This window comes from Crotalus tigris, unplaced genomic scaffold (genome assembly GCF_016545835.1).
Source record: "Crotalus tigris isolate CLP2741 ecotype Arizona unplaced genomic scaffold, ASM1654583v1 scf7180000018585.330925593:3314079, whole genome shotgun sequence".
Taxonomy (NCBI): domain Eukaryota; kingdom Metazoa; phylum Chordata; class Lepidosauria; order Squamata; family Viperidae; genus Crotalus; species Crotalus tigris.
Genome location: NW_024097088.1, coordinates 3,240,743 through 3,254,661, shown reverse-complemented (window position 1 = coordinate 3,254,661; position 13,919 = coordinate 3,240,743). Strand labels below are relative to the sequence as shown.

General features: G+C 54.9%; 3 protein-coding genes across 7 annotated transcripts in view; 1 reads left to right on the top strand and 2 right to left on the bottom strand.

Moving 5' to 3' along the window:
* Positions 1–430: 430 nt before the first annotated feature.
* Positions 431–5,272, bottom strand: ITGB1BP2 (integrin subunit beta 1 binding protein 2). Of its 4 annotated transcripts, none has more exons than XM_039354872.1 (12): positions 5,117–5,272; positions 4,568–4,617; positions 4,135–4,191; positions 3,600–3,733; positions 3,179–3,297; positions 2,753–2,808; positions 2,448–2,518; positions 2,182–2,254; positions 1,973–2,075; positions 1,313–1,435; positions 1,090–1,212; positions 709–850 (listed from the first exon to the last, which is right to left on the bottom strand). In XM_039354872.1, exons 1-11 carry the CDS (start codon positions 5,178–5,180, stop codon positions 1,130–1,132), a joined length of 933 nt encoding a protein of 310 aa, XP_039210806.1. In that variant the 5' UTR covers positions 5,181–5,272; the 3' UTR covers positions 709–850; positions 1,090–1,129. The 4 variants fall into 4 exon arrangements, with proteins under 4 accessions (XP_039210804.1, XP_039210805.1, XP_039210806.1 ...); XM_039354873.1 differs by having other exon boundaries at positions 1,090–1,152; positions 5,117–5,271; XM_039354870.1 differs by lacking the exon at positions 2,182–2,254 and having other exon boundaries at positions 431–850; positions 5,117–5,271.
* Positions 5,273–6,664: 1,392 nt separating this feature from the next.
* Positions 6,665–13,097, bottom strand: NONO (non-POU domain containing octamer binding). Its single transcript, XM_039354868.1, has 11 exons — positions 12,955–13,097; positions 12,445–12,599; positions 10,958–11,151; positions 10,194–10,495; positions 9,580–9,675; positions 9,030–9,226; positions 8,857–8,941; positions 8,442–8,550; positions 8,302–8,344; positions 8,014–8,123; positions 6,665–7,541 (listed from the first exon to the last, which is right to left on the bottom strand). Exons 2-11 carry the CDS (start codon positions 12,566–12,568, stop codon positions 7,404–7,406), a joined length of 1,398 nt encoding a protein of 465 aa, XP_039210802.1. The 5' UTR covers positions 12,569–12,599; positions 12,955–13,097; the 3' UTR covers positions 6,665–7,403.
* Positions 13,013–13,919, top strand: part of ZMYM3 (zinc finger MYM-type containing 3) — a 23,007-nt gene continuing 22,100 nt past the window's right edge. Inside the window, exon 1 of one of the 2 annotated variants that reach the window (XM_039354860.1) lies at positions 13,013–13,036. The gene's annotated coding sequence lies outside the window, so the exon portion shown is untranslated. The other variant, XM_039354857.1, reaches the window with a different exon arrangement.

The following is a 13,919-nucleotide window of genomic DNA, read 5'->3' as shown; positions in this document are numbered from 1 at the left end:
CCAGCTGAGCCTCTTCCTTCTCTTGTTGGAAAGCAGGGCATCTTTCAGGAGGCTTTATGCCTGAAAAGTTGCTACCAGAATTATTCTGTTTTTTTACTACTGTGGGTTAATGCCGGTCTCCCGGACTGTGGCCTTGGACACCTTGCTTGGCATACCTGCACACATGGAGACCAGCAGCTTTTGCGGCTGAGCTTGGAGGAGGGCTAGCACACGGCAGGGCAGCTCATGGCTGGCTGCGGTCCCATTCATCACCAGTTTGTACTGGGAAGAAATCTGATCAAGAGCATGGCTGCACAAAGCTCTTGCAAAGAAGGGAGGGTCTGCACAGTATACACGTCCTTACACACACACACACACACACACACACACACACACACACACACACACACCAATCATGCACAGGCACACTGGCCAGAGGGCTCTGACTTACTCCCACTTAAAGAAGTTGCTTTTATTTCAAGATAAGACAGGGCCAAGAGGATCCTCCCGCAGGGGTGAAACTGTCGATGGTGGGAGGTGTCCCTAGGCTCCGTGGTGGTGCTCTCCACCTGAGCCCCAGAGCCAGCCCGGCCCCCTCCTGTTCCTCAGCCTGGCTCAGCTGCCTGCCTGCCCCTGCTGGGCTGCCCCCTCAGCCCTCATCCTCGGACCAGCCCAGGCTGTCATCTGACTCATCCAAGGGGGCTTCTGGAGAACTGCCTTTTGTGGCCTCCTCCTGGGGCGGTGGCTGACAGGCCTCCACTCGGCTCTGCGGCTGCTCGAGCCCAGCCCAGGTAATGGGGCTCGCTTTCTTCAGGGCAATTTCCACCTTGGAAGGCAACAGACTGGCAAAGCTCTTCTCCACATTGATGACCTGGAAGGAGAGAGCCAGCAGGAGGACCAGCAGGATCGGGCAGCCCCCCAATGTCTGCAGCGGCTGTCCTGGCACTATAAGGGTGGGAAGATGTCCTGAAGCCACACAAACGGGGGCCACCTCCCTCCCCCAGCCTTTTCATTGGTAGTTCTGGAAAGAAGAGACCATTTGGAGTCCAGGCAGATCTTTCTTCCAAGGTGGCCCAAAAGAAGAAAGCCAGGCAAGCGAGTCAAACATACCCCCCAGAGATCTAGCTGGGCCTGGAAAATCTTGTCTCTCTCAAAGGCTACCCGGATGTCTAGCTGCAAGAAAAGAGGAAGCCTCCTCAGTCCCAAGTCCTGCCGCAGCACCTCCGCCCTGCCCTGGAAGATGGGGTTGGTTGCAGCGTTCAGCAGGCCGCCTCTGAGAAGCAGCTGTGCCCCAGCCCTCCCACCCCACCCGCCAGCAGCCCTTCTTCCTTACCACAGTGCGGTTGGCCTTGATGGAGCTGAGGTGGGGCAGGGGGGTCCTGGCATAGAGGGTCACCACCACTTGGCTGCTGGTCTGGTGCCAATCCTGTCGACAAGAGACCAGCTTCTTGTCCTCCTGTGGTAGCCATAGAAAAATAGCTGGTCAACATTCCTGCCCCCTCTTACGCAGGGAACCCCAATTCCGAGGACTGGCCTTCCGGACTGCAGCCTTGCAGGTCCCCCAACAGACAGAAAACCTCCCCAGGGACCCCGAACGGGATGGGAAGCGTCAGCCCATTTCCCTCCTTCTAAGTTGCAGGACGGGTTCCCGTTCAAGGGCATCCCTTTTCTCCCTCCTCTTTTTCTAAGGGAGGCCTCCTCCTCTTCCCCAAGGAGATCTCGTTGCTAGAAGGTTGTGCTTGGGGCGGGCGGGGAGAGGGCAGATGATGCTGAGGTGGCTCCCCGTGAGAAAGCGGAAGCTGTTTTTCTGGGATCTGAAAGAGCTTTGTTGGCAAGAAGCTCCCCCCCCCGCTTTAAAGCACATACTTTGCAGGTAGCCACAACCAGCAAGGCTGGTCCAGTCCCTTGCTGTCCAGGCAGGGCTGGCCTCTGGCTTCCCTTCAGCTGCAGACCAAGCCCCGGACAGGGCAGGGGTTGGGCCGAAGACCCTCACCTGCCCCGTCACCCAGGTGTGCTTCCCTCTGCTGCAGCCCTTCTGCTCCAAGAATGCGGCAAAATCCGTGGTTTTGATCCTGCAACAGCTCCAGTATTTCATGCTGGATGGATCACAGATGGAGGCGTGAGACAAGCAGAGAGCTTGGGCGGATATTTATTTCGGTAGTTAGGATAGGAATCCCCCCCCCCCAGTTACAGATGGCTCACCACAAGCGGGTGAAGCATCCACTTGATGAAGAGGACAGGAACTGCAGATGTCTGTCTTCTGCCCCCTGGGAGTCTTAGAGAGGGGAGCACAGCTGGAGGCACCTGGCTTGGGTGACTCAGCAGGCCCCAGACGGGCCAGTGTGTGGTGGGCAGGAGGGGAGTGGAAGATGCCGGGTCCCACGGCAGACCATCCCCCACTGTAGGCATCACAGCTGAAGGCAGGGACTTTGAGGAAGAAGGGCATCCGAGATGCCCGTGATGCTTACCCCTCGTGGAAGACGGGCACCCCTGGGTGAAGCAGGCAGGTCTCCCTCTTGCTCTCCTCTCCCTGGAAAACCTGAAAGAGGAGCCGGGCAGGAGACAGGAAGGGTCAGCCAAGTGGTCAGGAAGAGCCCGCTCTGGAGCCGCCAGGGGCAACCAGCTCTTTCGGCCCAGTGCTTCCCTCCCTCTCTTCTTGGCCAATGCTACCCTGCACTGGGGAGGCAGGCTCTTTTCCGACCAGCCAAGGCTGGGCCATTCATTGGGTCCAAGGGGGGATGTTAGAAGCCGAGTAGCCCCAAAGGCAACTCACCGCCTGGCAGCCGGTGTTTTTGCAGGCCGTGCCGGTGCTCACCTCTGAGCTGTCCCCTAAGAGAAAGCCAGAAAACAGCAATTTGGGGCCTTGCAGGTCTGCTGGAGCACAGCACTGCAGCTGCCCCCAAGGCCAACCACATCTGCTTGCAAGGGATCCTGCCCTGCCCCATAGCCTCTTATCAACTGGCCAGAGGCTCGGGATCTTCCCCAAGCGAGGTTTAGAGGGCTGCAGCTTCCAGCATTCTCAACTGGCTCTCCACACAGCCTCCCACGGCCTCACAGAGGCACAGTGGGGCCACCTGTGGTGCTTGTACTCCCCCCCCATCCCCGGTCAACTGGGAACAGAGCAGCCACTTAGCCGCTCAGCTCCCCCCCTTCGTTCTGGCTTCATCTTTCCCCCAGCAAGCCTCATCGTGTTTCCCACCAGGGCTGGCCAAGCCGTGCGGGGCAGGTTGCGCGGCCGTGGATGAGTCCAGCTTCTCCAGGACTTGTTGCAGTGCCTGGGCCACCTTCACCAGCAGCGGCTGCTTGGGCTCATCAGAACTGGGGGCCAAAGGAGAGGGCAGAATGTATGCACGGAGGAGCCGATTTACATTAAATTTGGACAAAAGGGGTGTAACTCCTGTTCTTCTGCCACTCCCGCCTCACGGACCGCGTCCTTCCTTTGGTGCACAATTCACTGATGGGGTTGGGAAGGAAAGCAGATAAATGGAACCTCCTCGTGCAGAGGAAGTATACCTGTAAAACTCAAGGGAGATCTCTGCTGCTTCCCATCCCCAGTCCAAAGCTGTCAGCACCATCAGGCTTAGGACCTCCGGGAGGGTCCTTATCAAGCCCTTCCTCACCTGGGCCTCTCCCGCTGCAGCACCTCAGCAGACTTTGACTCCAGAACAAGGTCTTCAGTGCAGGGCTTGTGCTTGGCGGAGGCCTCCTCTGGCTCTGGAGGCTTCTCGTGGCTGTGGTAGCCTTTCGTGCAGCCCTTTGGAAAGAGAGAAACGGTTCTTAGTTATTTCACAGGCCCGTCTGGTCTGCCGGCCTTGCGAGACAGGCCTTTTTCTCACATTGAGGGTGCAGTCTGCAACTGAGACACTGAACTGCGGACCTCTAGCTCAGCCCTGAGCTTGGATGGCAACGGGACCCTTCTGCCATGCCCTGCTGTCACTCCCTCCTTCCCCACCAACCCCCACCAACCTTTTCCAGATGTGTAAGGTTGTGATGTTTGGGAAAAGGCCACTGGAAAAAGAATAGCTAAAAAAGTCAACTGTGCAGCAAAAGCTAAGAGGGTCATAAGCTGTGCCGGCCTTGTCCATCAATCCACGGGATAAATATGCTGATGGGGAAATGGGCACTCGCACCCTATGGTTTGTAAGCATCATCTACCTTTATGGAGAGGAATTCAGAGAAGTCGGTCGTCCGTTTCTTGCAGCAAGACCAGCCCTGGAAGAACAACCAGGAGTAAGTGCCCCCTCCTCCAAGCCCAGCACCCCCAAGCAGGCCATTCCCCCGCTTGCTGATGGGGAGGAACAGCGCCAGTACCAGAGGTGTTGCGTTCCTCCTATCTATACACTGCTTCCTGCTTGGGGGTGGGTGGGCATGGCCCCCATCCAAAGAGCAATAAGGGCAGAACAGGTGCCTTGACATGGAGGGAGGGGGACAAAGCAGCAGACCTCCACTCGATGGGGATGTCAACCTGTACAATGGCCCTTCTTCTCCTGGACACTCCCTGCCCCATTGCTGCAGTTCCACCCGTGGCTGACTGCAGGGAAATGCGGTTGAGCTCCCCCACCTGCCCTGTCCAGTAAGACCCACTCACCTTCAAGGCATCATGGAAGATGGGAAAGCCCTGGTGGTAGAGGCAGGCATCTGAGAGAGGGAGGGAGGAAAAGAGGGTTTTCTTCCAGCAACCAGCTTGATCTGCACCCCCATCCTTCCATCCTGTTCCATTTCCAGACTGTTCTGGGAATGGAAGACCTGCAAGTTCTCCAAGACTGTGATTTCAGGCAGCCCAAAGTTAAACTGGCACTCCTGATCAGTTCCCAGCTCAAAGGTGGCGGGGGGGGGGATGGAAGCCACACTGTGCCCTCCTCCCAATGTATGGAGCTGCAGCTCCTAGAATGTGGCACCCACCGGCCAAGGCTGCAGCCCCTCCCCCTTATAAAGGCCCCGCATGGGGATTTGGTGCAAGCCCCCCACTTTCAGAACATCAGCACCAGTGGGACTGCCTGGCAGGCACAGGTCAGGAGAAAGGGGTGTGCTGAGCATCCCAGCCAGCACACAGATGTGGACCAGCAAGGCCCTTCATCCAGCTGCAGCTCCTCTGCTGCAATCGCTCTTGTGCCCACCGCCCTCCCTGCCCACCTACCCTGGCTGTTCCTCTCTGGGTCAAAGCTCTGCCCGCAGCCTTTCCTGTAGCACAGCAAGGCCATTGCGGAGTCTGGGATGGAGCCTGGGCGGCTACAAGACCAGAAGGCTCAGCTATCTTTAGTAGCGAGGGCTGCAAAGGGGGCAGCCCAGAAAAGGGCAGCAGCTGCTCCACCACTCAAGATCACCAAAGGGAGGGGTGGGCTGGGAGGGTCCCCTCTGCCTGAGGTTCAGCTGCCAGCCAAAAACACAAGGCCCTTGGCAGAAGCTCCCTGGTTTGCCTCCAGCTGTTGCTCCTGCTCAGATGTAGAGCTACATGTTCCCTTGCTTGCTCCCCCCCCATCATGCCAATGACGAACAGGAAAAGAAGCAGCAAATCGGCAGCCCCATAAAGAAAAAAGGCTCTGGAAACTCAGTTTATCCTGGCCAGCGAGGTCCCAGCACATCCAGGTGTCGCCAGAAAGCCCCCTCCCAATCCTTTGCCTCTTCTTTCTCAGTTGCAAAGGAGGGGAGAGCTGAGGCTGCCTCTTCTTCCCTGTCTTGACTGCAGAAGACCCCAAGGGCAGACTCAGTTGCAAGGCCATTCCCCACCTCCCAGCAGGCCCAGCTTAAGTTAAGCACGTCTTTTGTCCCTCTTCACCTTTCCAAGAGGAGCTGGCCTGAAGCCCAGGTAAAGAAGTGGCTGCCCAGGATCGGGAGTCCTTGCTGGTCAAGCCCATCCTTGAGCGACCGGGAGTGACCCGACAGTGTCAGCTTACGGGGGACTACCTGGCACCTTGAAGGAAGCCCAGCAGTACCTGTAAAACTCGGTCAGATCCCACCGCCAGTGATGTGGGGCGCCTCCGGCTGGAAGCCCAAAGTGGAGGTGCCAAGGAAGTTGCCAATATATTCATGCCTAAAACTGTTCCAGCCAGCTGCTGAGAAGCCAGCGGTCCAGTTCTGCCCTGAACCCTTTCAGCTAGACCTGCTCTTTGTGTGTGGCACGCCCACTTCCCTTTTTGTCCCCCTTAATCCATCCCAATTTGTGTACATCACGTGACAATTTTGCTCTTTGCCTGACCCCAAATCATCCTTCTTTACTGGCTGTTTGCAGCCAGATATTTGCACACTACAAGCGATCAGTCCCACTCAGAATGGCTTGGGGAATTCTTCCAACTGACCAGCCAGGACAGATCAGTTTCCGTTGAGCAGCATGACCATTCCCTTTCCTTCACCCTAACTCTAGCTCCCCCCCCCAATTTATAGGCGGTTCCACAGACCTCTACTCTAAGGGGCTCCAGACAAGTGGCTGCAGGGCTATTTTCCCAGAAAGCAAGCGACCCCGAGCTACCCAGCTCAGTCACTGCACCACTTGGCTCACACGACTGCCGTTTCCCAAATGTGTTAGAACAGCAACTCCCAGAATTCCCAGCCACCCCTTGGGCAGAGCTGAAGAATGGCTTCCCAGCAGCAGGAAAAGGCTGAGGATGCCGGCCTGTTGCCGTTTCCCAGAGGCAGATTTTTCGTCTAGTAATCAGAAACCCAGCAGACACCAGAGGTGGACACAAGGTGAAAAAGTCTTAAAATCCCTTTTAATAATGCATTCCTGTAACAATCTTGAGACAAACTCAACCTGTTAGTCGACGATTACAGCTCAGATTCACACATTTACTTCTACACAAGACAGGTAAAGTTAGGGTTATACAAACAATTGCTTCAGCTGAGTTTTTTTTTTAAACAGGAAACTTTTGTGTTTTACTATGTCCAATAGATTGTACTTTTCTACCAATAAAAAAGAAAGAATGGTACAACACTGAATAATTCATCCCAGAACCACCACCACTATCGAGCCCTCTTGGCTGCCCCAGAGAACTACAGGAAAGAAAAAAATGGTCCAGAGGAAAAAATAAAAAGCTACAAGTTTAAAAAACTATTCCCCCCTCCCCTTACATGATCTGCCATTTGTGGCTGTAGCCACGTACAGAACCACGGGCCTTGCCCCAATGCTCAGAAGGGCTCTCCGAGGCCTGGGGGAGAGCTGGTGGCGTCCAAGGACAGCCTATGGCCAGGGGCTTGGGGGAGGGAAGAAAAAGGGCCAGGGGTCCTAGCTTGGCCCATACACTACACAGCTACTGAAGCCTCCTGGGATCCATGTTCACATTGCGTGCTTGCAGGAATGCAACCCTCCTGGTGTCAGCTGCACCATTTAGAAATATGATCACATGCCTCTTGCCTTGGCCAAACTCCTGGCCTCAAGAAGGAGCTAGGGGTCTTCTTGAGAGGAGAGCCAAGCACTGGACCCTTTCCTGTTAGTACCGGCGACGCTTGTTGGGCCCAAAATCTCCACCGGGAGCTCCCCGGTTGAATCCCGGTGTGCTTCCTGCCATGGTGCCCAGGCCTTCCATGGCCCCGCTCTGTCCGAAGCGATCAGCTGGTGGTGGAGGGGTCTTGTGCAGAGAGAAAGGAATGATTTTGGTCAGAAACAGCCAGAGGCCCAGAGATCCAAGGGTTCTTTCCTGCTTTTTGAAGACCTACAAGGGGGCTCAGAGGCAGGTCTAAGCCTAAGCCCAGGGGTAGCACTTTCTTCAAAGAACCTGCTTAAGAAAGACAGAAAGCCCAGCTGGGATCCTAAAACCCATCAGAACTCTAAGAGTAATAGCTCCTGAAAGAGATTCTATATCCTGCAAGCCTCGGATGTTTAAGCTGCTAGCCTTCCTTAAGTTTGTCGAAACAGAAGGCAAGAATCCTAAACCCAGTTTATGTCCTTAACAAATCAAAATTACCCAATGGACCTTGCTTTGAATGTTGCAGCAGATAACCCCCCCCCCCCAAATAGCTAAGAAGTTAACTGATAATACTGTCCCATCTTGGCTCTTCCGCCAACCCCCCCACCCAAGACGAGAGCTCAGTTGACCTCACCATTCCCATGGCTCCATCAGGGATCATTGGTCCAGGGCCAGTCGCAGGTGGGGGTCCTGCAGGGACACTGGTGCCCCCCATGGCCCCCCTGTTGTTCATTCCTATTGCACCTGAAAGGCAAAGCAGGGACCCCTCCTGAGATGTAACCCAACTCCCTCCCCCTTCAGAATCCCCCGTGGTTGCCCCCGAGCCAGCCCCCTTGCCCACAGACCCTGCTCAGCTACAGGCCGAGACCTGGAAGGGCACCCTCTCTTGACCGCGGAGGGCCTGGGCACCCCTCTCACTTACCTCCCATCCCCATCTGCCCCATGCGCATGTCGGGAGGCTCTCTCTGAAACAGACAGACAGGCCCAAGGTGACTGGGTGTCCTGGTGGTCAGGTGCAGCAGCCGCCTCCCTCCCGGTCCTGCCCCTCACCCCCCCCATTACCGTGTCAGGGAAGGCGCCCTTGAAGCCCTCCTGCTGCTGCTGCCGCCTCATCATCTCCTCCTGCTGGCGCCTCATCTCCTCCTCCCGGCGCCGGCGCTCCTCTTCTTGCCTGCCAGAGAAGTCCGGGCTTGGCTCTCGGTCTGGGCAGCCTGCCCAAGGATCAGGCCCTTCGGCCTTTTTGCCTCTCTGCTTTGCGGGCCACATCCACTAGCCCCCTCCAAAAGGACCAGGGGGGGGGGCATCAATTAAGCCAGAGATCGCTTAGCAGGGAGGCTGGAGCCAAGAGCTCCTAGGGAAGTTTTCCATGATTAAAGAATTTTGTTTTTCAGCTCTTATTTATTAATCAATTTTCGACCTGCTTTACCATTTATTCTGCAATCTGTACCGGAACTGCCTTTGTCAATCCAACGCTCACCTGAGTTCCAGCTGTTTGCGCTTCTGCACCTCCTGATTGTGCAGCTCTTCCATGCGCCTGAGCTCCTCCTGGCGCCTCATCAAATCTGAAAGGAGCAGGATGACAGTTTGGAATCCAGGCGGGGCTGCCAGAAACGATCCCCACAGCGAGTACCCATAAATTCCAGTGCCCACCTTGACGCATGAGCATGACCTGGTGCTCATGACGAGCCGCCTCCATCTCCATCTCCAGCTTCTCCCGGGCCTCTTTAATGTTGCGGTCCACTTGCTCTTGCTGCTGCTTCTCCATTTCGATTAAGGCCTTCCAGCGCATGGCGTACTCATACTCAAAGGAGCCTGGCTGTGCAAAGCGGGGAGGTTGCTCGCGCTCCCTGCGGGGGCAGAAGACAGAAATCCACTCACTCAAGAACTGCAAGCCGTGAGCTGGGACTAAGGCTGGAAACACTGAGACCGAGAATCTTGCAGAGGAAATAGAGCGATCCTCTCAGCCGGTACCTGCTGAATTAGCAGAGCCTGCAGCTCCAACCCACCAATATCACCAATTAAAGACACCCGAACTACAGTCTGGATGCAGAGGACAATACTTCAATTTTCGCATCTGCTTTAACAGACATAAGCCTAGCCCAAAGGTATTTCCCTCCATGATTGCATGCTGGGCAGAACAGCTTTTTAAAACACCTGTTTCCATCACAAAGGTGCCGCTTGATATCTCCCCAGCACCTACTTGTGATATTGCTGGTTTTTGATGACCAGCTTTTCTGGCAGTCCTTCCTCATCATCATACTGGTCCATGGGCTCCACCGTCACAGGCCGAGGGAACCTTGAAAAAAAAATTGAGAATAAGCCAACATCGGGCAAAAACCAGAAAGTTAGCAACAGCCTTTAGTATCAAATTTTCCCTTAATTCCCTTTTCAGAATGAAGGATCTGAAGAAAATCAATTATCAGGATCAAAGCACCAAGTTACCCAGTACAGATCCTAACATCCTGCTTTGGCAACCATTCTCTTCAGCTCCTCAGTGGCTTATCTCAGAAGCAGCATCTGCCACGCTCAGGCACGTGGAAGGAGGAATCAGCTTCCTAGGTCGCTGACCTGAGCACACACACACAACAGTTGTAGGCTGCAACGCCTTTCAAAAATGAGTATCTCTAAAAGAGGAGAACGCAGATGCTGTGTGCATATTCTCTCCACTTTGTCAGCCCTCTCACCAGAGGCAGAGACATTCACTAACAGGGACCGCCAAAGTCCCCATTTATGGTTGCAAACACAAGGACAGAAGATCTGCCCTCTAGCTGCAAGCCTACCCCAGTGACCCAGAGCAGCCTCGCCTGTGCTTACGTAGTCAGCAAGAAGGATCCCTCGCTGCATCTGTCCAGGGCTTTTCTGGCAGCTGGTTTTCCCGAGAACTCTACAATGCCTTTTCCAGAAGGCCGGCCTCTGTCGTCCACAATGACCACAGCCCTCTCAACTTGGCCAAACATGGAAAAAGCCTCTTCCAGGAGCTCATTAGACACAAACTGCGGCAGGTTCCTGACGGTCAATGATGCGCTATGGCAAGCGAAGCGCACACGCAGCTGCTTCCCACGCAGAGGCATGTTGTCCAGCTCCACCTTTGCAATCTCAGCCAGGGTCCGAGTTTCCTGAGGGCAAGACAGACATGCAAGCAGACTAAATGAAAGGCGCTTCTGGGAGGAATTGCATTACAGTTATCTCAAGAGTATTTGTATTGTAGCCCAAAGAACAATTGTTAGGTGGGTTAAAATGAGGTACAAATTAAACATGTAAGATTCTACTTCAAAAGTAACCAGCCGCAGAAAAAGCCCCAACATTTGCCTGGCTCTCACAGGAAAGAAGTCCTCAGCAGCCAGATTGGCAATACTATTTCCCAGCATTTTCAGCTCTCTTTCGTGCATAGACAGTTGGGATAAATGCCAGTAACAGAAGTGATAAATACCTTCTGGAGGGCCAACAGCCTAAAATTTGCTTGCATCCAAAATACGACATGTGGGTTGTATGCTGCTCAAAGAATAACGCTCATGCCCTTCAAACTCAAGTGTCACCCCAAAACCCAGGACACACAAGAAATAGCTCTGGTCTCTCACCAGCCTGATGAAGCCAAAGCCTTTGTCCTTGTGAATGAAGACTTCACCAGCTTTTCCATATTTTTCAAACATCTTTCTCATCTCCTCCTCAGTGATGTCAGGTGGTAGGTTTCCCACAAAGAGGCGACTCCTTTGGGTGAAGGTCTTTTCTCCAGGTTTTCGGAAATTCTTCAAGTCAATCGTCAGGCCTTCATCTGAGGGGAAGGAGATATAAATTCGTTCTACAAAATTGGGGAACAAATAGTGACTATTAACACATTCCAGAATATGATGATCTGAACATTAACAGTACTTCCAGCTTACAGCCACAGGAAAGTACTGACCTAAATTATCACTGCCTCTCCATGCAACCAGAAAGAGGATTCTCACTGTAAACTTCATCTTATGCATCAGAAGATTACAAATTTATTTAATTTATTCAAATTATTTTCCATAGCACCAGAGGACGAGGAACAATGGATGGAAACTAATCAAGGAGAGAAGCAACCTGGAATTAAGTAGAAACTTCCTAGCAGTGAAGACAATTAACCAGTGGAATAGAAGTTGCCTCCAGAAGTTGTGGGTGCTCCATCACTGGAGGTTTTTAAGAAGAGACTGGACAGTCATTTATCTGAAATGGTATAGGATTTCCTGCTTGAGCAGGAGGCTGGACTAGAAGACCCCCAAGGTCCCTTCCAGCTCTGTTCTGATTCAAATGCAACAACCACAGATCACAACAACTGCAAGGTCAGGTCTAGAGTAGTTACATTTTATCTGCAAGAGGATGCATGTGGGAAAACTTTTCAGCTCTCTCCTGAAGATAGGCCATGTCTTAATAATAACATTGCTTAAAAACTAGCTGACAAAGACATTACATGGCTCATAAACCAATCTCATGGGCCAAAACCAGTTTTACTAAAAGCTTTAAGGGATCTATATGTTCTTGAAATGGAGATAAAGGTTCTAATCTTAAAATCAGAAAAAGTACCATAGGAACATCTAAGTCCAAGGGAAGGATGAACCAGAGAAAGCAACTGTTTTAACGGTGATTATAACTTGCAGTATCAGCCAAAGAAGCCTCAGGGTTCCCTCTCTAATGTTGCAGACTGTAGAGTGTAATTTCTTTTTGCAGCAAGAGCAGCCCAAGCCAATCTAGACTGTGTTAATGAACTGAAACAGGGGCAACTCTGCCTGGCAGAAACAATTCCCACTTTTACACCCGTGTTTGGGAGGGGGGGGATGGGGGGCAAGCGAAGGGACAGCCGATCTAAGCCGCCTCCGGCCAGCAGCATTTGGCCTCTCCGGAAGCCGCAGGGGCCCCACCGGACAGCTGGGCACAGCTGTTTTGGCCCAGCCTTCGGCCGACGCTCCCTTCCTTCTGCCGCTCAGCCCGCGAGCGGCTGCTCCCAGCACAGATCTTCCAGCCCTCCCTCGGGCCCATCCCGAAGGGATCGCGCGGCTCCCCAAGCCGCTCCCCCGTCCCGTCCCGTCCCGTCCCGGCCACTCACTCTGGCTGTTGACCTGCTGCCCGTTGGCGGGGGCGGCCTGCGGCTGGTGGTGCGACGGCGGCGGCGGCGGCTTCCGCGGGGTGTGATTCTGCTTCTCCATGGCGAAGCCCTTGTTGCCCTGCATGGCTCCTCGCCTGGCGCGGAGGGCCGGATCCCTGCGGGCGAGGAGCGGAGGACAGCGCGCGGGCGCCGCTCAGGGAGGGATCTGGCCGCTCCCAGTCGCCCCCCCCCCGGCACCGCCGCTCCCGGCTCGAGGCCCCCGGCGGACTACAACTCCCAGGGCCCTCCGCGATCGCGGCCGGCGGAGGAGTCAAGAGCGTCCCAACGCGCCGTCCCCACGCTCTCCGGGGAGCCTCAGGGCCGCGGCGCGCTTGCCAGAAGCCGGCAGAAAGGAGCGAGGCAGGGCGGGCTCCCCCTCGAGCTCCCCCCTCCGCCGGAAGAGGCGCTTCGCGACGCCTGCCGGTTCCCGGCCCCCCCCCGCCGCCGCCGAGCCTCCCGCGGCCTCCTCACCTCAGGCGAGCCGACGAAAAGGCGGGGGGGGTAAAGGAAGGAGGAAAAAATGGGGGCGCGCGAGGCCGGAAACCGTTCTATGGTGCGTGCTGGCCCTGTCCCGCCCTTCTCGCGTTTTGGTGGGCCCAACTGGCTGAAAGGCCGCTCCTATTCTTCCGCTAAATGGCCGCTACGCTTGCCGATCTAAAGGCGAAGGTAAACGAGCAGGCCGAGGGCTTTCCGATTGGTCCGGCTCTCTGCTCCTCCAGCCCGCGCAAAGCTTAGCCAATCAGCACTCGAGGTGCTTTCCAGTCATGTTTGAGTGAGTGGTGAAAAAGGGACAAAGGGGCAGGAAAAGGGAGGGGGCGAAGAGAAAGTGACGTGAGGCCCGCGCAGGCGCATAAAGAACCGTGCAGCTTCTTAAAGGGACCGCGCCTCCGTACGGGCGGAGCCGAACGTATAGCGGTCTGCCTGCGGGGGCGCTGGGGCAAGGCACCTTTCCAGGGCCGTAGAGAGTGGTCGAGGGCGGGTCGGAATTAATACTTGTTCAAGTATATGCAAATTACGCGCAGAACTTTGCTCCCGATCCAGCTTGTAGCCAGTGACTTGCAAAAAAAAAAAAAGGACAAGCCACGCAGGGCGATCCTACACTATTCCCCCCCACCTTTTTCCATTAACGGTCACAGCTAAGATTTCCAGGCATGTTGCAGCAAAATTCTATGCAGGATCGCTGGGGTTGGCGAAGAAGATCCATGAATTCAATGCAGTTGTTTCCAGCTGTTAAGGGGGAAGGTGAGGAGCACAACTTTGCTCTGGAACCCCCTTCTAGGGAGCCTGCTGTGCTGGGAAGAAACCAGCTGGCCAGAACACAAGCCAGCCTTCCAACTGCCCCACCAAGGGGGTGAGTGGGGGGGCGTCTAACAAGAGAGGTCTGGGAGTTTTCAGCAGGAAGGGAAGGCAACAAAGCTGCACTGCAGGTGGGCAGC